The sequence below is a fragment of the Pelobates fuscus genome, chromosome 3, assembly GCF_036172605.1.
Source record: "Pelobates fuscus isolate aPelFus1 chromosome 3, aPelFus1.pri, whole genome shotgun sequence".
Taxonomy (NCBI): domain Eukaryota; kingdom Metazoa; phylum Chordata; class Amphibia; order Anura; family Pelobatidae; genus Pelobates; species Pelobates fuscus.
Genome location: NC_086319.1, coordinates 15076919 through 15104404, shown reverse-complemented (window position 1 = coordinate 15104404; position 27486 = coordinate 15076919). Strand labels below are relative to the sequence as shown.

The 27486-nt window shown below is 38.8% G+C and overlaps 1 protein-coding gene across 1 annotated transcript in view; it reads left to right on the top strand.

Moving 5' to 3' along the window:
• Nucleotides 1–27486, top strand: part of SMC1B (structural maintenance of chromosomes 1B) — a 77390-nt gene that overhangs the window by 18546 nt on the left and 31358 nt on the right. The window contains exons 2-13 of the mRNA XM_063445056.1: nt 2118–2306; nt 2398–2510; nt 8043–8246; nt 9414–9652; nt 10293–10548; nt 14180–14320; nt 14470–14552; nt 17420–17627; nt 17765–17950; nt 19561–19740; nt 23642–23788; nt 24650–24787. Of these exons, the coding sequence (XP_063301126.1) occupies nt 2118–2306; nt 2398–2510; nt 8043–8246; nt 9414–9652; nt 10293–10548; nt 14180–14320; nt 14470–14552; nt 17420–17627; nt 17765–17950; nt 19561–19740; nt 23642–23788; nt 24650–24787 (2084 nt within the window). The remainder of the gene's footprint in view (nt 1–2117; nt 2307–2397; nt 2511–8042; nt 8247–9413; nt 9653–10292; nt 10549–14179; nt 14321–14469; nt 14553–17419; nt 17628–17764; nt 17951–19560; nt 19741–23641; nt 23789–24649; nt 24788–27486) is intronic.

Genomic DNA, 27486 nt, shown 5'->3' with positions numbered 1-27486 from the left:
ATAACTGTAAGGAAACCCCTTGCACGGGGAACTGCATAAATACAGAAGTCTGTGAATAAAGCGAGTTAGTTGACTCCCAAACTGTGTTTCGTCCGGTTATTGGGAGGATGGGGAATATTGCCGTGCTTTCTGTCTTGACTGTGGATTTCCTGAAGATACCAACGGATATCGTGGACTAATATACTGCGTTCCGTTACACTCCATGCCGGCCAACTGGGCCGTCAGCTTCGCACACTGCTTTTGGAGGGACCCCAGCGATGCATCCGTGGCCGATTGTGCCACCCTGGTACTCTTGAGGGACTCCTCAGCCGTTGTCACACGGCCAGATAGCGCGGAGATCTCACTGCGGACGTGCGCCATGTTGGCATCGAACATTGCTTTAATGTTGAGCATCAGGGTCTTTATGTCTGCTTTTGTGGCAGGAGCTGCATCTCCGAGCTCATGCGGCTGTGGGGCTTTGAGTAGTGCCCTGCCGGGAACGTAAGCAGAGTCGGACAGGCTCTCCTCATCCGAGGAGTGCGTGGCGTAGGCCTCGCTCGCCGCCATCTTGGCGGGCTCTTTTCGTTGAGTCGGGCGTAGAAAATTGCCAATATCTTGAGATCCGGAGTTAGGATCAGCCCTGCTTTTCTTCGCCTTCGCCTTAAGGGGTCGGGGGTCCGAATAATTGGTCCCGGAATTTGTTTTTAGCGCTAAAACACCAGTTTTATCGGGTCCCGGTATCAGAGCTGTTGGAAGCTGCGACTTTCTCGCTCAGGCGCTGGCTCCGCCCCCCTCAAATGTAAACTTTTTATCAGGGCCATTTGGATGATTTCTGTTATCATTTTGATTTAAAATGGAGCCAAACAACTATGTGATAATAAATAGCTTCATATGATCACTATCCTTCAATAAAATATGTTTTGCTTGATCAGTCATTTTCAAAATCAATGCCAAAATGTCACCATTTCTGCCAGGGTATTGAAACTTTTAAGCACAACTGTAAGTCTTAAAATTGCACGCTCAATAGAGAACTAATAGACAACTAGTATTAATGCTCTCTTGTAGAATATTTTCTTTAGGGATAGCCACATTTGAGCCTCCTTTTGTCTGGTCGGCTCACAGATACCACACTTCAAGTATTGGCATTGATCTGGCAAGGTAAAGGCTTTACTATTCAAATATGCACCGTTGGGCTTAGCTTAGGCATAGACTTACTGACTGAGAGGAGGAGGCAGGGAGTGATGCCAGGGGGACCCCAGGTAAGATGTTGAATGCTTACTATATGGTCTGACTATTTAGTAGGGGAGGAGGGTGCATTCCTTGCACCATAACCAGATATGTCTAGTTTCCAAGTACATCCTGTGTAATGCTTGGAGTGTTCCTTTAAATATTTCTCCTAAAGCTGTAAATGGGTTACTGTATATACTCGTCTGTAGGTCGATCTCGTGCCGTTTTTGACCAACAATTGTAAATTGAGCTATGACTCGTGGATAAGTTGAGGGTTCGACTTTCAAATGGAATTGTTCCCCTTCTGTTCGGTTACCGAACAGACTCTGTGTGGTCCCCCTTGTTAACACCTCGTAATCACAGACCACCCCTAGCTGTTAACCGCAAACAAGCATTCCCTGGGTGGTCGGCATTCGTATATAAGAACGCACGTGTTCGTCTCCTGAACCCAGGCTGCGGTACATGGTCGTAGGCGGTATGGATCTCTGAGTCGGCTACGTAAGCACGTGAACCCCCGCTGAAACTTCTGCCTCTGTCCGTTCGACTTCCCAACCAGCTAGGAGAACAGCGTTCGGGAGTTGACATTGCCACTCATTCGACTCCCGAACGCCGCACAAAATTCTATCAAAACTAGCACTGACCCGTGGATAAGTCGAATCTGCGTTAAAAATTAAGTTTAGAACTAAAAAAAATTTGACTTATACACGAGTATGTACGGTAGTTTTGAAGTACCCTTTATCCAACTTTTCTAGTTTCACAGCTCCGCTGAATCTATTAAATGACAATGTGTATGTTCTTTTGTGTTTGCCTTATATGTAGAGTTATGAATTAGTAAAGTGTCTTCCAGCCCCTTGTCCTACCTTGTAGGCATGTTTGTTTTTTCAATAATTGCACAGTATTTATTTTTAAAGGAAAATCTAATTTAATGGATGCACTGAGTTTTGTAATGGGAGAGAAGACGGCAAACCTCAGGGTAAAACATGTACGGGAACTTATTCATGGATCAAATATTGGGAAACCAGTGTCTTCTACAGCAAGCGTTCACTTACTTTATTGTGAGGAGAATGGAGAGGAAAAAATGTTTTCACGAATCATAGTAGGTAAGAATGCATTTTCTCTTTAGGTTTACCCTTCTGGCACTAAAAACGTGTGGCTTAGAATTTCAATAATATGGATGCATTTTCCTTCAAGGGAATTCCTGTGAGTATCGGTTAAACAACAAGTCAATAGGTCGTTCAGCATATATTTTGGAACTTGAAAAAATTGGGATTATTGTGAAAGCCAGAAACTGTCTAGTATTTCAGGTAAGTTATTAATAAATTAATGATATGTTTGTCCTAATGACTGCCAGAGGTTTAGCAACCACTGTTATAGGAAAATATATGATCATGTGACATATGCTGATGATCTGCACCCACCTGTGATATATCTCAGTCCTCTGTGGTGTTTACCCCTTAAGAATCAAGACACTTTTTGAGATACTGTGCATTAATAACCAAGGCCCTTTTGTGATGAGTTTGGATGCCATCCCCCTTGGTTGAAGAGTAATAAGTGCCTTAGAATAAATGTTTGTCTCTAATGACTAGTTGTTGACTTTCTGACTTTATTGATGGCTGCAGCTGGGCTTCTAATTGTGTCAACATTGTGAGATATCCTTTCAGAATATGGGGATGTTTTTTAGTTTAATGTACAACTAACACCTCTCTCTCTCTCTCTCTCTCTATATATATATATATATATATATCTCTATCTATCTATCTATCTATCTATCTATCTATATATATATATATATATATATATAATTTTTTATTTTATTTTATTTTTTTCATATCATTTCAAGTGCCTGAATACAGTTTATTTAAGACAACTCCCAGCCTAGTCATATATATATATATATTTTTATTTTATTTTTTAAATTTGTAGTTATGTAGGCACGTGTAGATATGTGAGACTTTACAAATATATTGGTTGTTGACTTTTCACCCATGCGGTTTATCTTGTCTATGTAAATATCTTCAAATTATTTTAAAACAAACACGCCACTTTCAGGGTACAGATCCTTCAGACCTGATTAGTCTGCTCTCACAATGTCTCTTATCACCAAAAATAAGTAGTAGTACTATTGTATAAAAACGCTAAATGTTTAAGCTGGAAGAAAAGAAAATGGGAAAACAATTCCTAACCACCTTTACTTTCACATCAACGTAAAGAAAAACTATAGGGTCAGGAACACAAACGTGTATTCCTGACCCTATAGTGTAAAACCACCATCTAGCCCCCCTAACCCCATGCTTTCCTAAATATAGTAAAATATTACATTTTCTCCAGTCTGCTGCTGCTGGCTCTACCCCTGATCTGCCTGCTTGGCTGAAATCATCAGAAGTGATTTATCTCAGCCAATCACAATGCTTTTACATAGGAAAGCATTGGATTGGCTGAGCTTGTCAATGAGGCAAATCAGGGGCAGAACCAGAACAAGCCAAACAGCCCTGGCCAATCAGCATCTCCTCATAGAGATAAACTGCATCTCTGTGAGTAAAGTTCAGTGTCTGCATGCAGAGGGTGGAACACTGAATGCAAGTCGCACTGCCCCAGGAAGGTCCTCTAGCCGTCATCTGAGGAGCGGCCAGTGAAGGTATCCCTAGGCTGTAATGTAAACACTGCATTTTCTCTGAAAAGACAGTGTTTACTGTAAAAAGCTTGAAGGGAATGATTATACTAACCAGAACAAATACAATAAGCTGTAGTTCTGGTGACTGTAGTGTACCTTTAAATACTCAAATGATAAAATAAATAACCAAGCTATTAAAAAATAAGTAAATAAAAAATGGAGCGTGTACAAAGGCAGCTACACATTGGACACTCACACCATCAGCAGACCACTAATACAATATACATACAAAAGTGGAGCACCCAATATACACATTCATATACAAAAAAATATATACCGTATTTTTCGCTCCATAAGACGCACCTCACCATAAGACGCACCTAGTTTTTAGAGGAAGAAACCCAGAAAAAAAATATTCTGAACAAACTGTCCCACAGTGTTTCTTACTATGGGACAGTTTGTACAGAATATTTTTTTTCTCCCCTGTCCCATAGTGTCCCCCCCTCCCATAGTCTTCTCCTCTCTCCCATAGTCTTCACTCACCCCCTCCCCATAGTCTTCACCCACCCCCTCCCCATAGACTTCATCCACCCCCTCCCCATAGACTTCATCCACCCCCTCCCCATAGACTTCATCCACCCCCTCCCCATAGACTTCATCCACCCCCTCCCCATAGACTTCATCCACCCCCTCCCCATAGTCTTCACCCACCCCCTCCCCATAGACTTCACCCACCCCCTCCCCATAGACTTCATCCACCCCCCTCCCCATAGACTTCATCCACCCCCCTCCCCATAGACTTCATCCACCCCCCTCCCCATAGACTTCATCCACCCCCCTCCCCAGAGACTTCATCCACCCCCCTCCCCAGAGACTTCACCCCCCCCTCCCCATATTCTTCTCTCCCATACTGTCCCCCTCCCCTTGTCCCATTATTACTTACCTGTCTTGCAGCGTTGGCCGGCAGCACAGGGCGCACCGCGGTAGTGGAACTTGAATTTCATGTTCCGGTTTCCGGCGGGACTGAAAGGAAGTGCGCACTCAGCTTCTGCACACTTCCTTTCAGTCCCGCCGGAAACCGGAACATGAAATTCAAGTTCCACTACCGCGGTGCGCCCTGTGCTGCCGGCCAACGCTGCAAGACAGGTAAGTGAAGCTTCATATTCGCTCCATAAGACGCACAGACATTTCCCCTCACTTTTGAGGGGAAAAAAGTGCGTCTTATGGAGCGAAAAATACGGTAATAGAGAAGTATTGTTGAGGTGAACAATCTTGTCTGGCTAGTTTTCCCTGCTCGTCAGATTTGATCCTACTTCATGTCTAGACAGGTTATCATAGCCTGCTTATAATATTAAAACTGTGCAGTGCTTAAACACCTTAGTGACCTGACAGTTTTTCAACTTACTTACCATTAAGAACCAGGGCTGTTTTTACATTTTTGCGGTGTATGTGTTTAGCTGTAATTTTCCTCTTATTCATGTACTGTACCCACACATTATTTACAGTTTTTCTCGCCATTAATTGGTCTTTCTAAAGATACATTATTTTCATCATATCTTATAATTTACTATAACAAAAATTATAAAATATGATGAAAATTTTTTCAAAAACACACCTTTTCTAACTTTGACCCCCAAAATCTGTTCCGCATCTACAACCACCAAAAAACACCTTTGCTAAATAGTTTCTAAATTTTGTCCTGAGTTTAGAAATACCCAATGTTAACATGTGCTTACCTTTTTTTTTTTGCAAGTTATAGGGCAATAAGTACAAGTAGCTATTTCCAAACCATTTTTTTTTTTTTTTAAATTAACAAAAGTTATATTGCAACACTGATATATGTCTGGAATCCCTGATTAATCCTTCACATGCATATATTTTTTAAAAGAAGACAACGTAAGGTATTAAACTTGGGGTATTTTTACTCTTTTAATGCAACCATTTTACCACCAATCTATGCCAAATTTAAAAATAAGTAATTTTTTAACACACATAGCAATTTAAGAATACATGTACTGAGAAATTCAAGGATTACAGCCAAAGAATACCCCAATATGTGTTTAGCAACGCTTCCTGAGTACAGTGATACCCCCCATGTATAGGTGTGTCGGGTTCTCTGGGAGCTAAAAGACCTTATTTGGAGGGTGCGCATTCCAGTTTTCCAACTTGGAATTCTCACAGCTGGTCATCATGCACCCATGTCCTATTTGGGACATTTTTGAAGCCGGCCAATGTAATTTACCCCCATCAAGCCATATATTTTAAAAAAGTAGACACCCTAGGATATTTTAAATGGTGTTATTTTAACACTTTCCATGCACTAATTCTACCACCAGTCTTTGTCAAACCTTTAGGTAGTCATTTTTGTGTTATTTTTCTCTCACATTGTACTTTAGGTGTGGATTCTCAGTTCCTGTTATGTTGTTCTGGTGACTAAAGTGTTCATTTAAGTGGTTAATAGACCATACACTAAAGCACTGGTTCATATTTCCTGATGGTGGAAAATTATTATTCATTTTTTGTGGTTGTTTGTAATAAATCTTCAAATGGTTGTATTTGTTGGCTATATTTACACTTTGGGGAGAATTATAGAATTGTTGCAAACAAATGTGAAGCCAATTTTGAAACAATCCCCTTGGAAACAAATAAAGTCTACAACTACATTGCATCGACATTAACTCAAAATAGTAAAAATTATAATAAATTGGTTTTACTATTTTGATTTCATTTTGGGATGTATAGACTTTTCTTCACATTGGGTCATTAACATACCGGCTCATTTCACCCTCTGTTAGGGGCAGAGATGCATGTATATTTTCCCACTGTGATTATTGTGAATCTAAATATGGATATCTATTACAATACATATTTGCTTTCTTGGAGAGTGCAGTATCACTAATAAATATGTCAGCCTCAGTTCACACCACACCTCACACCTGGTTTGTGATATGTAATGTTGCGCAATGGTTACCTCAGAATGAACATCAGTATACTGGTACAAAAGAATATGCCTACTATATAGCACACTAGAAAAACACCCCCCCAAAAAAGTGTACCTCACACACACTATACAGAATACGTGCACAAGACGTGTATATAACCCCAAGGGTAGTATACACTAGTAGAGGGTGGTACAGAACAATACAACCTGGATATGGCTGATAATGAACGTGTAATCTACAAAATACAAAATCTGGTGAAGTATGTAAGAATAGGATAAGTAGCGCACGTGGTAGAGAACTTACAAAAGAGAAGTTATGTTCACGCCTGTCACCCTTTCAGGGGTACTGTCCAAACCAAAGACCAGATGTATGGATTGGGACTGGATAGCAGTGGACACAGATGGTAATCCCACAAGTATAAAAGGAGAATTCCAAACTAATTCGTTTACACGATAATATGATTTCTTCTTAGACTCATAGATGAAAGAAAAAGAAGAATAGTGCAGATGGTAAAGATAACAAAACGTATTCAAACAGATTGCACTTACAATAGATCAGTAGTAAAACAGCATATCTCCACAATAAAATGATGACCAGGACTCCAGCTGGAAATGGAAAGAAATCCCAAGGTGTGCACACCTTGGACTTTTTATATTATTTACTATTCCAGTTCTATGTTATTATAGTCCACTTTTGATTTTATTTCATTTTATTATTTTTCTGCATCTCTACCCTGTGATTTCTTTCCATTTCCAGCTGGAGTCCTGGTCATCATTTTATTGTGGAGATATGCTGTTTTACTACTGATCTATTGTAAGTGCAATCTGTTTGAATACATTTTGTTATCTTTACCATCTGCACTATTCTTCTTTTTCCTTCATCTATGAGTCTGAGAAGAAATCATATTATCGTGTAAACTAATGAGTTTGGAATTCTCCTTTTATACTTGTGGGATTACCATCTGTGTCCACTGCTATCCAGTCCCAATCCATACATCTGGTCTTTGGTTTGGACAGTACCCCTGAAAGGGTGACAGGCGTGAACATAACTTCTCTTTTGTAAGTTCTCTACCACGTGCGCTACTTATCCTATTCTTACATACTTCACCATATTTTGTATTTTGTCATTTTGTAGATTACACGTTCATTATCAGCCATATCCAGGTTGTATTGTTCTGTACCACCCTCTACTAGTGTATACTACCCTTGGGGTTATATACATATCCGTATACTGGAGTTTGAGAAGGGAATCATTTTACAGCCCATTTTGTTGTGTAATGATAGGGAGAAGTTGAATCCATTGCAATGAAGAAACCCAAAGAGAGAACACACCTTTTTGAGCAAATAAGCAACTCATTCGAGTTAGCGCAAGATTATGAGAAAAAGAAAAAACTAATGCTACAAGCCGAAGAAGATGCTCAGTTTGTCTACAGTAAAAAGAAAAATGTTGCAGCTGAGAGGAAGCACGCCAAGCTGGAGAAGGAAGAGGTGCTCTGGCTTTCCCTTTGTCTGCTTGTGTTTCTGTCTGTACTTGGTCTTAATTTTCTTCCAATTTACCCATTTTTTCTTGCAATCAGCTGTTTACTTCCCACTCTTTATAGTTACTGGTTTGGAATAACGGTTTTCAGGATAGGATAGGTGGTGTATAACATATCTCACCCTATGTTATCTGTACCCAAGAGGTGCCTCTGACAGGTTAAGGCACAGGTGGCTAGGAATTAGCCGTACAGCCAATCTAGCAAAATGGGTTAAGGAGTACTTAGGTTTGGAGAATTGGGGTACAGATTACAGGGCAGCATCTTATGTCCTAACATGAAGTGAAATGCATTCTCTAGTACTGACACATTGCCAGGTCCCGTGATGATGTATAAAAACCATCTCCATTTGAAGGTATTGCAGATAATTTGTTTCCAGGTAAACAAACGCGAGTACCTGACTAATTTCAGGTATTAATTGAAATTGGTAGTTGCTTTTGACAGCTTTAGTTGATAATGGGGTAATTGCGCAACACATTCTATTATTTATGGTTCTTGGAAAAATTATGAGATAGGGAGTAGGGTAGTTGAATTTTAATTTCTAGGATTTGTATTTATTTATTTTGCAGAAAAGTGGTCTTTCCAGCCCAAGCATGTTTCATCTTCCTTTTGTTATAAGAAGAAATGAAAAAAGACAGCACTTCAAGGGAATTTGGGCCCCAAAATGTATTTTCAATAAGTACTTTTAATAAATTGCGTTCTCTTCTTTTGATGCATTCACTTGTGTTAATTTGAAGATGAAAGATATTATGTATGTTTCTGTCATTAAATTATAGTTATTAAAAGGCTGAACTTGATGGACGCATGTCTTTTTTCAGCCTGTGTAACTATGATTTTAAAGGTTTTAATCAAAATGGACAGTTAAAAAAATGCTGAGTGATGCATTAATAGAAAAACGTCCATATGGATCCAAAACACACAAATTGCATAATGTAACATTGCAAACATAGCAAGTAGAAGAAGAAAACGTGTGATTTTCTGTGTTTTATTTAATGGTGCATTCCTCCTAAAGTAGCAAATAAGCTGACGGTTAAATAGCTGTGATGTCACGAATGCTGCCACAGAGGGTTGGTTAAACTGCATACTGCCCCTGATAGACGTATTCTTTTGTTTGTTACAGGCAGAGCGTTACCAAATGCTGCTTAAGCAGCTAAACGAAAGCAAGGTGAAGCTTCAGCTATTTCAGCTTTATCATAACGAGCACAAAATTGAAACTTTAGAGAAGCATTTGGAAGAAAAGTATATTGATACCGGTAGTCAAAAAGAGCAGCTTTCTCTCTCTGAATTTGCACTAAAAGAGGAAAAAAAGATTCTTGGCAGACTAAACAGAGATCTGCAGCAGATCGAGAAGGAAATAAAGTAAGTGTCTGCTCTGGCGTGTTTATGAATCATAGCACTAGCATATTTTATCTAAAATCGATTAATGGATTTCCAGTCAATGTATTAAGCTTTTGTAAGATTCTAGATCAGTCATGGAAATGCAGATATTTGTGAACTTTACTTCCATTGAATGCTCGGCCAGCCTCCTCCTGGACACAGAAGGAAGTAAGAAACGGATAACTTTGTAATCCGTGTAACAGAATGCTTTGCAGCTGTATAGGTGATGAGGAGTTATCACTCTTTAACCCCTTAAGGACACATGACATGTGTGACATGTCATGATTCCCTTTTATTCCAGAAGTTTGGTCCTTAAGGGGTTAAACATACAGCATTCAGATAATATAGGCTGGTGCAGGGATGAATAAGAATGGATTCTGGCTAAAGATCACTAACTCTATTGCTTGTCTTCTAAATTTGACACCATTTCTATATTTTTGGTCAAACTATTTTTTTATTTATATTAAGCCTACTTTATTCTAACGTTTTAATGGCACTAATCTGTGAAACTTAGCAAATTTAGTTTATTTCACAAGTAAAGATAGTATTGTGATTATAATACTATGACATCCTATATATGTAAGAATCAAATATGTCATTAAGTCTTGTCTTTTTTCTGAAGAGCTCAAGAAATAGCTTTAAACCACTCAAGACCACAGTATATTAAAGCAAAAGAAAATACTTCCCACCATCTCAAAAAAGTGGAAACAACCAAAAAATCATTGAAGAACAATGAGAAGCACTGCTTGAAACTGGAGCAGGAGATGAATGAGCTGGAGGCCGAGGTAGCTGATGTTCAGAAGGCTTGGAGAGAGTTTGAGAAGAAAGAGGAAGACCGAGCGAAAATAGAGGGCGATGTGGAGCTCGTAGAAAGTCAAGTGCGTCAAACAAACAATAATAGCAAGATTTACTATTGTTTTAGAAAATGTTTCTATCCCATAATACACTGCACACTTTATATTGAGTGCTTAAATTGGTTTAATACCGAGGTTTATCATGTACAGTGCGCTCCACTCATATTGGCACCCTTGGTAAATATGAGCAAAGAAGGCCGTGATAAATTGTCTACATTTAACCTTTTGTTAAAAAAAATACTATACTACTCTCATGGAAATCAAACAATTGGGAACACAACATTGATTTGAGAAGAGTAGCAGCGCCTTGGTGGGGTCCCCAGGTTCAATTTAAAATGCAAGATAAAAGAAACGAGGGCTAATACGTTTTTGTAGTTGATAGAAGAATAAAGAAAAGCACTTACAATTTTCTGGAACTTCTAAATCGCTCCAATGATATAGCCATAGCGGTTTGATCCCCGCCTGTGGCTATATGCGTAATCCTGGTCTGGTCAGATCCTGGGTTAGTAGCCAGCAGCAGGTGTGTTATAGTAGGGTCCCGAATGAAGTAGGGAGAAGTTCTTACTTGTAAGTGTGATAACAACAGGTCACCGATATGTAATATGTGGAGAATAAAACAAAATATAGTTTATTTTATCTTGCATAATGATTTGAACCTGGGCATCCCACTAAGGCGCTGTTACCCTTCCACCACTCGTTTTTGTATTCACCACCAGAAGAAAGAGACTCTGGTTTGGGTCATTCCAGCTGCCTACCAACCTTTATACAAGCGCTAAAAATTCTACTAGTTATTTACAACACAGATTTCTTTAAAAAAATAAAAATAAAATAAATAAATATATATATATATATATATATGTGAAATATATGTGTGGCACAATTATTGGCAACCCTATGAATTTATAGGAGAAAAATGTATTTGAAGTATATCCATTAATATATTACACATTTTAGTACACCTCGGTGACTGGGAACAGGACATTTTTCAACCATGACTTCCTTTTTCACAGGGGTATAAATATTATGTAACACTTAGGCCAAATTCATCATTCATCACAATGGGTAATACCAAGGAATATAGGTGTGATGTGCAGCAAAAGGTTGATGAGCTTCACAAAATGGGAAGTGTGTTTTAAGAAAGTAGCAAAAGCATTAAAATGCTAATTTCCACAATCAGCAATATTTAAGACATTCCAGTCAACAGGAAATGTTATGAAAAGAAAATGTTACTTGCGCTTTCTCCTTAATCCCTATGTATATTTAGACAAATGGAGGTCATTTAGTTGCTCCAATGGCCATTGGAGGGAATGCCCGCCTGCCAACGTCAAGGCAGACCCCCCTAAGCGGGTCCTAACACTGACCCTTCAGCCTGCTTCCTTGAGCTTCTGGCAAAGATATCTCTAATGAGACAGAAAGGGGTATTTTTTATATACACCCCTATACTTATTAACCCTTAATAGGGAACACATGGCATGGGTAGCAGCATTGTAACCAGGCTGTGTGATACAAAGTAAATACAAATACAAAAATAAATTTTATGAATTGACCTAAAAAAAGCAAGTATATCCTTTGTATTTTTCAAACTCACTGTGAAGAGGATGGTTCGAGTGGTCAAAAAATCTCCAAGGATCACACTTGGAGAACTGCATAAGTTCGTTGCCTCTTGGGGTTTGAAAGTCTCAAAAACTACAATCCGACTTCACCTACATCACCACAAGTTGCTTGGAAGGGTTTTATGTAAAAAACCTCTACTCTCATCCAAAAACAAGCGCAAGCTTTTTGGCAATACACAACAGAGGTGGGATTAGAGCACACGGAGAGGTAAGCCAAATGGAAAAATTCATTATACTCATGATTAAATATGGTGGGCCTCTTTTGGGGCTGTTTTTCTGCCAGAGGACCTGGATATTTTGTTGGGATACAGGGCATCATGGACTCTGTTAAATATCAACAGATTTTACATGAACACCTGACTGCCTCTGCCAGAAAGTTTAAAATGGGCTGTGGTTGGATCTTCCAGCAGGACAAAAGCCTCAAAATCAACACAAAAAATGGTTTACTGACTACAAAATCAAGGTTCTGCCATGGCCATCACAGTCATGTAACTTGAACTCCATAGAAAACTTGTGGGGTGAACTAAAGAGGGAAGTTCACCAGTGTTTACCTTAAAATTTGAAGGATCTGGGGAGATTCTGTAGGAAGGGATGGTCTCAGATCCCTTGCCATGTATTCTTCACCCTGATCATGCATTATAGGAGAAGACTCAGAGCTGTTACCTTGAGGAGGTAGCACTAAGTGTTGACTAGAAGGGTGCCAATAATTGTGCGGCACATATATTTAACAAAGATTATTTTTTGTTTGCAATTATTTGATATCTATCTATCTATATATATATACTATATATCAAAAAGAAATCTGAAATATAAATACTCCCTCAGTTGTCTGTTTTTTTTTATCGATTGAAACAAAAATCTTTATTTCCATACACACTTTAACAGGTTAAACTTTCCTGTGGTGCAGCGCAGTTCCAAGCATACTTTAAAAACGTTATACATTGTTTTTAGTCTGTATACCAGGACAAGACATTTATTAGTGCCCAACCACAGACTAACAACCATGAATATAATATTACAGCCATGCATTCCCAATAAGATAACTGATAGAGGAGGTATGGTGTGCATACTATACTCTTTTAAGTAATGGGCTGTAAGGTTGAGTCTCAAGAAGGCCTGAGGGGCTCGTTGAATGATGGGAAATCAGGAGAACTCTCCTACAGTGTGTTCTCCTGCTCTTTGTTACCATGCTATTCCTCTAGCTAGCTAATATACCTCACCTGCTGTGAGATTATAGGGACAGAGTGTGCTGATGTCACGCCACTGGCAGTGAAGCCAGCATGTTGGTTTCATGGCAAAAATTTGGATGGAAAGGGGCAAAAAAAACATGGCATTCATAGTAATGGCACTGCTATGATGCTGATAAGATGGTAAAACCATTACACCATCTTTATGATACATTTATATATTCATTACTGTTTGCCATTAAGGTGAACTTGTCGTGACAGCTTCTTCTTAAGAAAAATAAGTATTCTAAAGAATAACCCATCTTTTAAGAATATGTAATATTTATTTTGTTTTGTGTGTTCTTTCCGTTTAAATTCATTAGCCGTTTAACCTAATTGGACGTGCAAATTAACTGTCATATTTTAATTAATTTGCATGTGATGGTGACTTGGTGACATCAGAAATAAAAAGGTAACTGATAGGGTTAAGTTACTAAACAAGTGATTGTGTAGAATTGACAAGGGCACAACAAAGTTTAGGCTATTGTAACTGGATTATTTCCAACTCGGCTGTTTATTTAGTTCTTAGCTCCTACATTTTAGTCTAAACTATAAAAATTCCCTGTCAATTCCCAGTTTAGTAAATACATGCTGTCAGGTTGTATTTTTTTATCTATACATTTGTTACCAAAATGTATGAAACTATTTTTGTACTTGTTGCGTTCTGACTATTTCTTTGGGCTTATCTTTTTAAATTAAATAATAGGTGTCCGATTACATACGGTATTTTATACTGGGGGGGGGGGGGGGGGGTTGCATTGTACAGTTGACCCAATTCACATCTGGCTTGTGCTTTTATGCCACCTACACCTACAGCTTGCCCAGTACAGATCTCTGAAGGAGGAGGCAAGGAAGAAAAGTGCAGTATTGGGGCAGCAGCTTGAGAAACTGCAGTGGGAACATCGAGCAGATCAAGAGAAGCTGTTGTTTGATCAGAGGAGACAGAAAGAATTACAGGTTACTATGTAACATTATTTGAGTACAGAGGTATTCTATATACCTTATAGGTTGGATTGAATGTCACCGAATAAAGTACTAGCACCTGTCAGAATGAATTAACTAGTTACAGTCTTGTGGGGTTTTTACATTTTATCTCCATCCTATAGGCAAACAAAAAACAGATAGAGGAACAGATTGAAGAACTCAAAAAACGGATGGAGAAGTTGGAGGATTACATAAGCACGTGCATGTATGTAGAGTTAAAACAGCCTGACGTTGAAGTAATGTACATAATTCTGTCTGTAGCAAGGAATACTGTAATGTACTATATATGTTGCTGCTGTCATGTAATCCTACACCTGCTTTCAAACTACCATTATGGCAATCTATCAAGCATTAGTCCATTGTGAGTCTGTATCATTTACACTATTTTGACTTGTTTGTCATCTGTTATAGTGCACCAACATATTATGACGGGCTTTACAATTTTGCAGGTATTTAAGTGATCAAACGTGTCTTTTCATTTGAGTCTTTCAAACTTTATTTTTGGATAAAAGTATGAATTCATAATATCTATGTCATATTACTGCTTGTTCTACACCTGCATGAAATGACACAACAACATGATACTACAAAACATGTTAGAAACCATGTTACTTATTTTCTATATTACCAAATAAACTGTTTGAAACATAGAATGTGACGGCGGGTAAGAACCATTCGGCCCATCTAGTCTGCCCAATTTTCTAAATACTTCCATTAGTCTCTGGCCTTATCCCTATCCCACGCATGCTTAAACTCCTTTACTGTGTTAACCTCTACCACTTCAGCTGGAAGGCTATTCTATGCATCCACTACGCTCTTAGTAAAGTAATACTTCCTGATATTTTTAAACCTTTGCCCCTCTAATTTAAGACTATGTCCTCTTGTTGTAGTAGTTTATTTTCCATTAAATATAGTTTCCTCCATTACAGTGTTGATTCCCTTTATGTATTTAAATGTTTCTATCAAATCCCCCCATCTCGTCTTTCCTCCAAGCTATACATGTTAAGTTCCTTTAACCTTTCCTGGTAAGTTTTATCCTGCAATCCATGAACCAGTTTAGTAGCCCTTCTCTGAACTCTCTCTAAAGTATCAATATCCTTCTGGAGATATGGTCTCCAGTACTGCGTACAATACTCCAAGTGAGGTCTCACCAGTGTTCTGTACAATGGCATGAGCACTTCCCTCTTTCTACTGCTAATACATCTCCCTATACAACCAAGCATTCTGCTAGCATTTTCTGCTTCTCTATTACATTGTCTGCCTACCTTTAAGTCATCAGTAATAATCACCCCTAAATCCCTTTCCTCAGGGGTTAAAGTTAGGACTCTATGAAATATTCTGTACTCTGCCCTTGGCTTTTTACGTCCAAGATGCATGATCTTGCACGTATCCACATTAAATGTCAGTTGCCACAACTGACCATTTTTCTAGTTTACCTAAATCATTTGCCATTTGACTTATCTCTCCTGGATCATCAACCCTGTTACATATCTTAGTATCATCAGCAAAAAGACATACCTTACCATCAAGACTTTCTGCAATATCACTAATACATTTTTTAAAGAGAATGGGTCCAAGAACAGATTCCTGAGGAACCCTACTGGTGACAAGCCCATGCTTCAAATATACTCCATTGACTACAACCCTCTGTTGCCTGTCACTCAGCCACTGCCTTACCCATTCAACAATCCAAACTCAAAGATTGCAGTTTATTGATAAGCCTTATATGTGCAACAGTGTCAAAAGCCTTACTGAAATCTAGGAAAGCAATGTCTACTGCACCACCCTGATCTATTATTTTAGTTACCCAATCAAAAAAATCAATAAGGTTAGTTTGGCATGATCTCCCTGAAGTAAACCCATGTTGTCTCTGATCTTAAAATCCATATGATTTTAGAAGTTTAACAATCCTATCCTTTAACATGGTTTCCATTACTTTCTCCACTACTGAAGTAAGGCTTACTGGCCTATAGTTGCCTGACTCCTCCCTACTACCTTTCTTGTGAATGGACACAACATTCGCTAACTTCCAATCTTCTGGGACTACTCCTGTTAACAATGATTGGTAAATAAATACATTAATGGTTTTGCTAGTTCTTTGGGTGCATTCCACTTATTTGTCTTTACTTTTGACAGTTGAAATAGAACATCTTCAATTGTAAACTCACATGTAACAAATTACTCATTTGTCCTTTTTCCTAAACCTTCATTTTCATTTGTCAATACTGAACTATTCATTGAGGCAGTCAGCTAGACCTTTATCCTCTTCTACATATCTTCCTTCTTTTGTTTTTAATCGAACTAATCCTTATTTTACTTTCCTTTTCTCATTTATGTACCTAAGAAATGTTTTGTTCCCCTTTTTTACTAACTGCTATTTTCTCTTCAGTGTGTGATTTGGAAGCTCTTATAACTTGCCTCTTTCTGCCTAATCTTATAGATCATTCTGTCTTCCTCGCTCTGGTTTTTTTTATAATTACTAAATGCCAACTTTTTAGTTTCTTTACTATTTTGGCCACATCTGCAGAGTACCACTGTGGTTTCTTTATTTTTTTTGCTTGTACTGACAAGCCTGTGCCATTTTCTGTTGCCTTCAGCAGTGCAATTTTTAAATAACCCAGTTTCTATTGGACTCCTTTTAAATTGCTCCAGTCTGATAATGACTCCTTTACACATATTCTAATTTTAGAAATGTCTGTTTTTCTAAAGTCTAAAACTTTTGTTTTTGTGTGGTGTGACTCAGTCACTGTTCTTATATTAAACCACACTGACTGATGTTTACTGGATCCTAAACTTTCACCTACAGTAATATCTGATGGCAGATTTGGCTAGGCCATGCAGCGCTGTCTGACCCCCTTTCCTGTTTGTGTTTATGGATGGTCTGACCTTTATTCTGCATGTCACCTTCATTAAGACAATTTATAACAAATAAAACTAAAGTTAAAAGGATATTCTTATAATAAACATACAGGTAGAAAGATAGAAATACAGAATGTCATAGTCACTGCACCAGTAATTATTCAACATCCTCTTTATTTATGTTACTGACATAACTTTTAATTTTGGGTAAAGTAAATCTCTGGAAGAACACAGAAACCAGGAGGTGCAACTTGTGAACGAAATTGAGGCAGGAAAACTCAGAATGCAGGAGGTTAATGATGAACTGAAAGACATAGTTGGAGAACTGCAGAATGCACACATAGAGTTTCATGAAGGAAGTCGACAAAGGATGAGAGCAGAGATTTTAGAGAGCATGAAAAGAATGTACCCTGATTCTGTGGTAAATAATTTAATCCTAGCTGATTTATTAGAGTTCCAAGGCTTATTTATGCAGCTTCCATTGTGAATAGTGTAATGGAATCATAGAATGTGTTCTGCTTAGTGAATCTTAGAGACATTTTGTGTTCTTTGTTTTAGTTTGGCAGGTTATTTGAGCTCTGTCATCCGATTCATAAAAAGTATCATTTGGCTGTTACCAAAGTCTTCGGCAGATACATGAATGCCATTGTTGTGTCTACGGAGAAAGTGGCTAGAGATTGCATCAGATTCCTTAAGGAAGAAAGAGCCGAGCCAGAGACCTTTCTGTCCTTGGATTACTTGGATGTAAGTATTGATTCTCATACATGCAATCTTCACATGGCATTCTGACTTTAATCTGCTGGAAAATGACTGAACTTTAATGTATTATGTAATTCCCTTATTACTCCATTGTACAGCGCTACGGAATTTGCTGGCGCTAGATAAATAATAATACTAAGTAGAACTTTATCATTGTGATATTTTACAGTACATTTCACGGTGAATGACAGTGTATTAAAGGATGTTGTGACTAATAAGATATTTGAAACCTTTTTAGAGCTATGAACATTATTTTGTTATTTTTATTGTTTTATTTGGTTTTTTATTGTTTTGACTATGCATAAAATACTAAGCGTCAATTCTTCCATTTAACTAACAAACGCATACGTTTTCTTTTTGTTTTGACAGTTTTTTCAATATAATGACTAGTCTACAGAAACATAGAAAGTGGTTATGTTAAAGTGTTACTTTAACCCCTTAAGGACCAAACTTCTGGAATAAAATGGAATCATGACATGTCCCACATGTCATGTGTTCTTAAGGGGTTACATTTTCTTCTCTGTAGTTTTTCTTCATTTCTGCCCCATGGTTCCCAGTAAGATATTAAAGAGCTAGGCCTAACTGATTTTGAAAATTGATTCATATGCTTTTTTTTTTCCCCAAATTATTTACTCATAATGTAGAAATAGAAATACTCATTTCAGTTGTACACCAGTATGAGAATGTGATAAGCAATCTTTTTGATTTGTAAATCAGTGCATGAAGGATACATGCTTTTGTGTTTATGTGGCATAACAAATCCTGAAACCAATTTTTAGAGATTATTTCTGGGTTATTCACTAAAGTGAGAATTGTTGGGAATGTATAGTGAATTTCAAATTTATGGCTAAAACAGCCAAAGGGGAAAAAATATTATGCTTCTAGTGAGGCTACTTTAGCCTTAATTTGGAAATTCCCAAAAATTCAGAGAAAAGGCTCTGCTTATATTTACTGCCTAGGAACAACTCTAGTGGCAGTCACCCAGCCAGCCACTGGAGGTGCTTCCTGTATCAGTGCTGCACAGTGTGCACTACTGACGTTTAGAGTCTCCACGCTCTGCATGGAGACGCTGAATGCTCCTCATAGAGATGTACTGATACAATGCATCTCTATGATGAGATTCCTATGGAAAAGAATTGGATTGGCTGAGATCAATTTTGAAAAAGGCAGGATTTGAGCCACCTCAACGAGAACAGTGCAGCGCTGGAAAAAAGGAGAGTAAACTACCTTTTTAAACTTAGGAGAGGGGGGCCGAGGACCTAAATTATGCTTTCAAAACTATAGTGTCAGGAATATACATTTGTATTCCCAATGCTATAGTGTCTCTTTAATAAAAATTAACATGAGAGGAGGAAACTTCAATCTGTCATTACATTGAGGGTCTTAGCCACATTTCTAGAAAGGTATCAGTTACTGCAGGGAGAACATGGAATGGATTTGATGAAAAGTGATAAGCACCTAAATTGTAATGCCTATAGCCCCACTAGAGGTATACTAGGCTCATAGGTAGGTGACAATAGACTATTTGAAAGTTGTAAACTGACTCTGTATTATTTCTGTATAAGGTATATTAACGTTTTTGTTAACACTTTCAGGTAAAACCAATAAATGAAAAGCTCAGGGAAATAAAAGGAGCCAAAATGATGATTGATGTAATCCAAACTCCTAGCCCCTCTCTGAAGAAAGTGATTCAGTTTGTGTGTAGTAATGGGTTGGTCTGCGAGACAGTAGTGGAAGCCAGACATGTCGCATTTGATGGCCCAGAAAGAATAAAAGTAAGTAGCAGCCTCTCTTTTATAGTCAGATCACTTCCTGTGTCAGTGTGATATACCTAACATTGCTTTATTATTTATTTGAAACAAGTGGCCCTGTTTTTATAGTAATATGCAATAAACATTTGTTAGTCTTTGTCTTTCTAAGAATAGTTGTTCTTTTTAGCAGTTTTAAAGGTTGAGGTCTCCTCTTAAAGGGACACTTCTGCCTAAATATAAAATTAAAATTTCTAATAGAAATCAGAACTTTTATAAACTGCAATTAAAAGCTGAAGTTGTGTGTGTGTGTGTGTGGAGTGTTTCTTAACTTTAGAGAGCTGCATGTCAGTAATGTATTTACATGAGTATGTATAAGCTCGTTTGAGCAAGACCGTCTTCCTCTCATGCATCTGTCAACATTACTTGTGCCTGTCAATTACTTGTTTTTAAATAGCTCTATTGTACTGACACAGGTCTTTGGCAGAGCACCAGACCTCGACCCATGGCTATTCCTTTTAAGTAGGACTCTGGACGGCTGGACTAGGCAGGAACAAAAGCTTCTCCATAAGATTACCTTAGCAGCAAGCAGGGCCGTAGCCTCAGACTGGCTTAAGCCAGGCACACCGCCTATCGCAGGGGTCATCAACAGAATAAAAGAAGTCCACCTAATGGACGACCTGACAGCTAGAATAAGGGGCACCCAAAAAACATTTCAAAAGATCTGGGAACCCTGGGAAAACTCCAACCTGAGTAACTAACACTCAACCTGACCCCGTTGTCAACTTACCGGCACCGGCAGCGGATCCCCCCTCCCCACTATCCCCTTTTTCAATCTGTTCACTATCTCTTTCTTTTCCTCCAAGCCTACTTGGCAATATCAAAATATTTGACCAACGTAATGCATTCACGGGAGCCGACACATGGGACATACGGAAAACTGACACTTCGGAAGAGGGAAATGGTTGTATAGCCCTTCACAACACCATGTGACTTGCCATGGGCAAGGCGCAAACTTTACCTAACACTAGCAAGACAATAATTGGGTCGTAATGACCAGTGATACAGTTATGTATGCTAATGTGGAGCAGCAACATAATAACGAACGCAACAAAACGTGTTCACAAGATAAATCCAGGGACCCCTATGGCATGTCCGTGGAATGACTATGTTAAGTCCACGTTACTCTCTGTTAACTCATGTCTGAACCATGCTAACCCATGTTTAATCCGTGCAAGTTAATTTATGTAACATGTCATGTCAAGACAAAATAAAGAATTAAAAAAAAATAAAAAATTGCTCTATTGTATAATGATAAGGTGCAGTAGTAAGTGTTGCTGCTCTGTAAATGATAATTGTAGATTATGCTAATGAAGTGTACTTATCTTAATTTTAGTAATGACAGGAGGAGGTATTTTGCATAAACTTTCTTTACTCATAACTCCAACAGCACAGATCAATCATAAAATCCACCAATCAAAAATAAGGTAACATTCTCTAAATAAAACCCTGACAGTCCAAACTCCTCCTCCTTTCTTTGATGTGAGTTTAGCAGAACAAAATAAAACAGGAACAGGAAACAAACGGAAGAACTGGACAATGACTCCAACAGGTTCCAGAGAGAGGACTCTGCGTGTAGTGAAGAGACCACCAAACCTGGTAAAAGATGGCAAGGTTCAAACTGAAAAGAACAGAAATAAATGAAAGGCAATGGTAATGGTATTATGTCAACATAACAGCGACAAGCAAAATTTTAAGCAATGCTTACATGCAAAGTAGATTATTTAAGGAACATAACAAGACTAACCATGAGTTACATAAAAATCAGATATGTATAATATCCAATTCTGAAACACATAAAAGAAACAGAATAGAATATCATCAACAGTACAGAAGGGTTGGAATGAGAAGGGAGGGAAAATACTCGCCTCTGTCATTAAGATTATAAGTACACTCCGTTAAAGATGCGCCTGTCCAAAAAGCTTGCAACGCAGCAGCTCCACGCACGGAATGAGTGCTGAAACATGATTCAACACCGACCAAGGTCAGAAGCCAGCGAACCCATCTCGCTAGAGTAGTGGTAGATACAGGCTTGTGTAGCTTGACATAAGAAAGGAGAAGTGGTCCATCTGGTGAACAGCATATAACTTAGCAATACCTTTACCGTGCAAAGTTGCGGAGCTGTAAGAAAAAAGAGGCAGAAGACGGATGATGAATTTGTCTTTGTAGTCCGCGAAACCGAAAAAGATACCCCCTCTGCTGTGAAAGAGAAACTGTCCACGTCGAAAGCTCGAACGTCTGCCACCCGTAGAAAGGAGACCAGACAAAGTATTTATCTGAAGAAAACAAATGAGACAAGTAATTAAAGATAATAGGTATAGGGGCCGTAAAGGGATCGGAGTCCCTATCCAAATACAAACTAGTCCATTTGTTCCAGGCAGAGAGGTAACTTTGTCTAGTGCCTTTCACCCATGAGTCCCATAACAGGTCCTTAGTGGTCTGCAATAGGCCGTCGACAGACCAAGATCCCCTGAAATCGTCTAGACCACAAGGTCCAGTCGTTCTTGAGGGACGAGGGGATGGGGTTCTCCACGGGGATCGGACAGAGGAAGCGAGAACGATGGCAGAAGGAGAGGATGGAAGAAATAGAGAGAAATCCTCTGAACATGAATTTGGTACAGAACCCTCGCCAGCATTGAGAACGGTGAGACTGCATACACCCCTACGGGCGGCATCCACTTCCTCGGGTTCTGGAATTGAGAGCCAGCTGAAAAACCTTGAAAGTTGACGGTTGGTCCAGGAGGCAAAAAGGTTGACCCTGCAGTCAAATAGCTTGTGGAAGCTTGTGAAGCCGCCAGTTGCTTCCATCCCGCCAATGACAAGACTACCAATCTGCTAGGAAGTTGGAAATTAAAGGAAGGTACTTTGTATGTCTTTGGTCGCTTTCGACAGTGCTTGAAAGCCGGCCCCGGTTTAAATAGTGGGCTGCTGAGACGTTGTCCATGCGTAACCAGGATGCAACAATTGGACATTTCATGGGCTAGACTGCGAATATCAAAGGAGTCTGCAATCCGTTCCAGGAGGTTGATATGTAAATCGGTCTTCTTGTCTAGCCACAGTCCCTTTGTGGATGAGTCCACACAATGCACTCCACAGCCCTAGAGGATTGCATCCGAGTCCACCACAAAATATGGTGAGGGATCCTATTATCTCCAAGCAATTATCTAATCCAATTATCTCCAAGCACAGAAAAACATGCAATACAACAAAAGTACCCCTAAAACACAAGGAAACCCCACAAAAGTCATATCTTCTGATAGGCCCGATCTAGGGAACCAACATATCCAAAAATCACCTAGATCGGTTCATGGGTTCGGGATTTCCATGGAAATCATAATTTTGACCGACCGTGCACATGGTCCTATGCCCAAAACAGTTCCAGGGAATTAGGGCCAACAGTTGGTCTCTCTTTATGGAGTACAAAAGTACACAAATCACATACGTTTTTAAAGGGCAAATAGTCTTTTGGCAGGGGGCTGGCCAGCAGGCCCCATCAAGAGCACGTGGCAGAGTCAATTCAGCGATGGCACAGAAATTAATTATAAGAAACATAAAATGTGAGAAATGACAGAACTGAAATCCCACACAATGTAAAAAAAGACAACACAGATAGCTAATACTCTGACCTGTGCACAGCAGGAGCAGCAAAGAAAAAAAGAGTCGTTTGGACTGTCAGGATTTTGTATAGAGAATGTTACCTTGTTTTTGATTGGTTATTTTATGATTGATCTGTGCTGCTGGAGTTTTATCATGTGATAAAATTATATATACGTACGTGTGTGTGTGTATTATATTTGTTTGCAAAAAAAAGTTGATTTTGCTCATTAAATCAGCATTTCAACAAGCATGATATCATTTAATTTTTCAGACTGTTGCACTGGATGGAACATTATTTTTAAAGTCTGGCGTTATTTCTGGAGGATCAAGCGATTTACGCTTCAAAGCAAAACGCTGGGATGAAAAAGAGATACATGAATTGAAAGAGAAAAGAGATACATTGATCAATGAGCTCAGAGTAAGCCTTGTACACATTTTACCATGCACACTTTACCAACAGTAATGACAAGAGGTGAAGCCTAATTTTAATTGGAAAATAACCTTTCAAATAAAAATTCTTAAACCCCCATCTGCAACAAACCTTTACTATAAGGATGAATAAAAGTTTATTCTCTAAACAGTGATGTTTAGTCAACTGAAAACTGAAATGCAATTTTTAAGCCCCAAAATTCTCCAAATTTCAGTGTGGCCTAAATTTTGCAATTCATATTTCAGTACACCACTGTTTACTGCATAGTGAATTTAATCCTAACCTTCTTAATAATAAAACTTGTATAGTTGCCACATGTGGAAAGGTTATGGTGACCAACACCTGGATAAGTGTAAATAAAGTAAAGGAAAAAAACATAATTCAATCCTGTCAACATCTACAGCATTCATAGCACTGCCTTCACACTTTATATTCCGCTTACTACATTTTATATTTAAATGGGTATATATCTTGCATTATTTGCACTCCAGTCTCAATTTAAAATAGGTTATAGTTACGTTTCTTGTACTGTTTGTTTGTTCATATGCGCTTATTGACTGTCACTTCCTCCCTGCTCTGGCCATCGGTAGTCAGGCCATGTTGTTTAAGTGTCTTCTGTGGCTGGATCCAGTTGATTTTTTCTTTCTGTTTTTTTCTTGATTTGTTAAACCATCCAGAAAATTTACTAAAGTGAGAATTGTCAGGATTTCAAATTTAAATCCAAAATAGCTGAACTGGAATAATTCTTCAAGTAAACTCTGCTTTCAGTTCAGCTACCATGGTCTCAAATTTGAACTGCCAACAATTCTCACTTTTAGTGAGTAACCCTGCTATATTTTCCACTCTTAGGATCTAACAAAATTAAGGCGCAAGGAAAGTGATGTAAAGCAATTGCAAGCCCAGTCCCAAGGAACTCAGACTCGTCTCAAATATTCACAGAGTGAACTTGAAGTGATTAAGAAGAGACAACTTGTCAACTGCTCAATGGTAAATACACGTTTTCTGACACATATGTGCCCTAACATTGATTTTCTTTTCTTCTTTTATGATGTCAATGATATCTGAATATACATTAATGCCTGTCAAAGTATTCATTTTGGAGGCTTAAGATGAATCTACTAAGCAAGAACAGGAAGAAAATGTTCAACGGAAAGAGGCTAAAAACACGCTATTAAATACACATGAAAAATCTGTTGGATAACAGGCAATGGTAAAGAGGGCTCACCTTAAAGGGACACTCCAAGCACCCAGACCACTTCTGCCCATTGGAGTGGCCTGGGTTCCAACTCTCATCACCCTTAACCCTGCAAGTGTAATTACCTTACAGGGTTAAATCCTCCTCTAGTGACTGTCTATCAGACAGCCACTAGAGGAACTTCCGGGTTCTTAAAACATGAAAAGTGTTTCAAACAACACTGGACGTCCTTACACTATGCATGAAGACCTCCAGCGTCGCTGGAATCCCATGCTTTCCTTTGGGGAGGTCTAATGCACACGTGCGACCATTGCTGCGTATGTGCATTAGGTCTCCCCCGCAGGCTGACATCGGCGAGGGAGGAGAGTGGGCGGAGCCTGACCCAGCGCCGAGGGACATCGGCACTGGATTCAGATAAGTCACTGACAGGATTTTAACCCCTTCAGGAACATGGGATAGAGGGAGGGGGTCACTGCAGGATTCTGCAGTGCCAGGAAAATTGGTTTGTTTCCCTGGCACTGGATAGTCCCTTCAATAACAAAGCAGGTAGTATGTGATTGCCAATAATAAATACAGCACTAGCAAACATGTAGTACAACCCAAATTAAAAAAGGGCTCACCATACAGCCATACATGCAGGGAATATTGGTTAATATCGATCTAAATTTAAAAAGGGCTCACCCAAAGCCATACACGCAGGGAATATTGGTTTATATTGATCTAAATGCAATCAGACATCAGAAACAGCAGCAGAGGGTCCTCTACATCGGTTGTAATTTCTACACACAGCACACATACGAAACAAAATGGTTGGAACAGGTCTTGCGGGAAGCAGAATCCAAGATGGCAGCCGCGACTGTTATACCACATCATACACAAAGATCAAAACTAGATAGGTAGGATTACAAACCACAGTGAATAAGCAATTTGTCTGTCAAAAAGAACAGAGCCCCCCAGTAGTAAAATGGATATGGGAGGGAGTAGGCGATCGCAACACACCACATGAAGAACAGGCGGGAATGAGAGAAAGCAGCCACGGATAGGTAGAGCTGGGATAAGAGCCTCAAAGTACAGTAGCAGAGGGAGTAAGGACCCAGAGAGAGAGACCCTTAGTCTCTACCACAGTAATAGTAATATTGTAAGAGTGCATAGAATACAGTACTATGAAGAGACAAAAACTCTGAGTTGTCCTTGTGTGGAGCAGCATAGAAAGATGAGGTGCTTTAGGCCGCATCACTGTTTGGGCTTCTATTCTCGATCGGGGAGATATTTCTTTGCTGCAGCCAAAACTTACCACTCAGATTCGATTGTCACACCCTCGAGCCTGGGAAGCAATAATTCTTACAAACACGCATGTGCGCTAAATAACAACTTCGGTTTATTACGTTCAACAATACTGTTTTCTAGGATTGCAACAGAATGTGAAAACAAGCTTCTTAATCTTGAAATGATACACACAAAAACAAAAGGAGTTGCAATATTTGGCATATGATCGAAATTGTTAAATACAAAAAGTGCTGCTAGACAGAATTTTCAGTTCAGTTAGATTTGACCAAAAAAAAGTACAAAATATTTGATTAGCAGAATTCTTGCTTGTCAATATAGCATTATATAGTAACCCTTTCATTCACCTCATATACACATTGCTTGTTTTTGATTAGTTCTTTGTTTCTATGTTTTTTCTTTGCTACTGTGGTGTTCAATGAAGAAAGATATACAAAATATGAAGCCTGCTGTCATGTAATATTTAGGTTTACTGCAGACGTATGGCTCTCACTTATTTTAGTGTATGTGCCCTACGTTTTCTGATGCTGCTGGCAGACTGTATGTTGGGACACAGAAATTGTTATTCATCTCAACCCATTTAGAATCATCCACACAATCAGACAGGAGACCAGAAAATTGGTCCAGAGGAGTAGAATAGTAAGAGAGGCAACTTTAAAGTAAATAAAAATTCTTCTACCATACATTCTCCAGCACAATGAGATATCATTGAATGGGTCTAAAGACTGCATAATTAATTAGATCTTTGTCTTGGTGCACTCTACAAAGTGATTACTATATGTTAATAAAACACTGAAGCATCACCGATACTGTGTGCTTAGACTGGACTTGTGGTCATCATGACAAGTCTGAACTGGGACAGGCTGTTTATTTATTGGTATCAGAGAAAGTAGAGATCCTTCTGTCCACTTCTGGGCCTCATAGCCCACACAGTATGTAAAGCAGGAGTCCCTGAGATCTGCCCTGCAGTCCATTCAGCAGGGGATATTGATGTGATACCTCCACATTCTGGATTTACTCTTCAGCCTTCATACAACTCCTTACCTGTTCATCAAGATGATGGTTGCACTTAACAGTTTGGATCAGCAGTGACTCCATTAGTGAATGCATTCTCATCCAGGTGATCTTCAACAAGGAGCTCAATACAGTTGTAATGTAGTGCTTATCGTAAAAAAACGATGTGTATTTATCTCCAGTTACCATATAT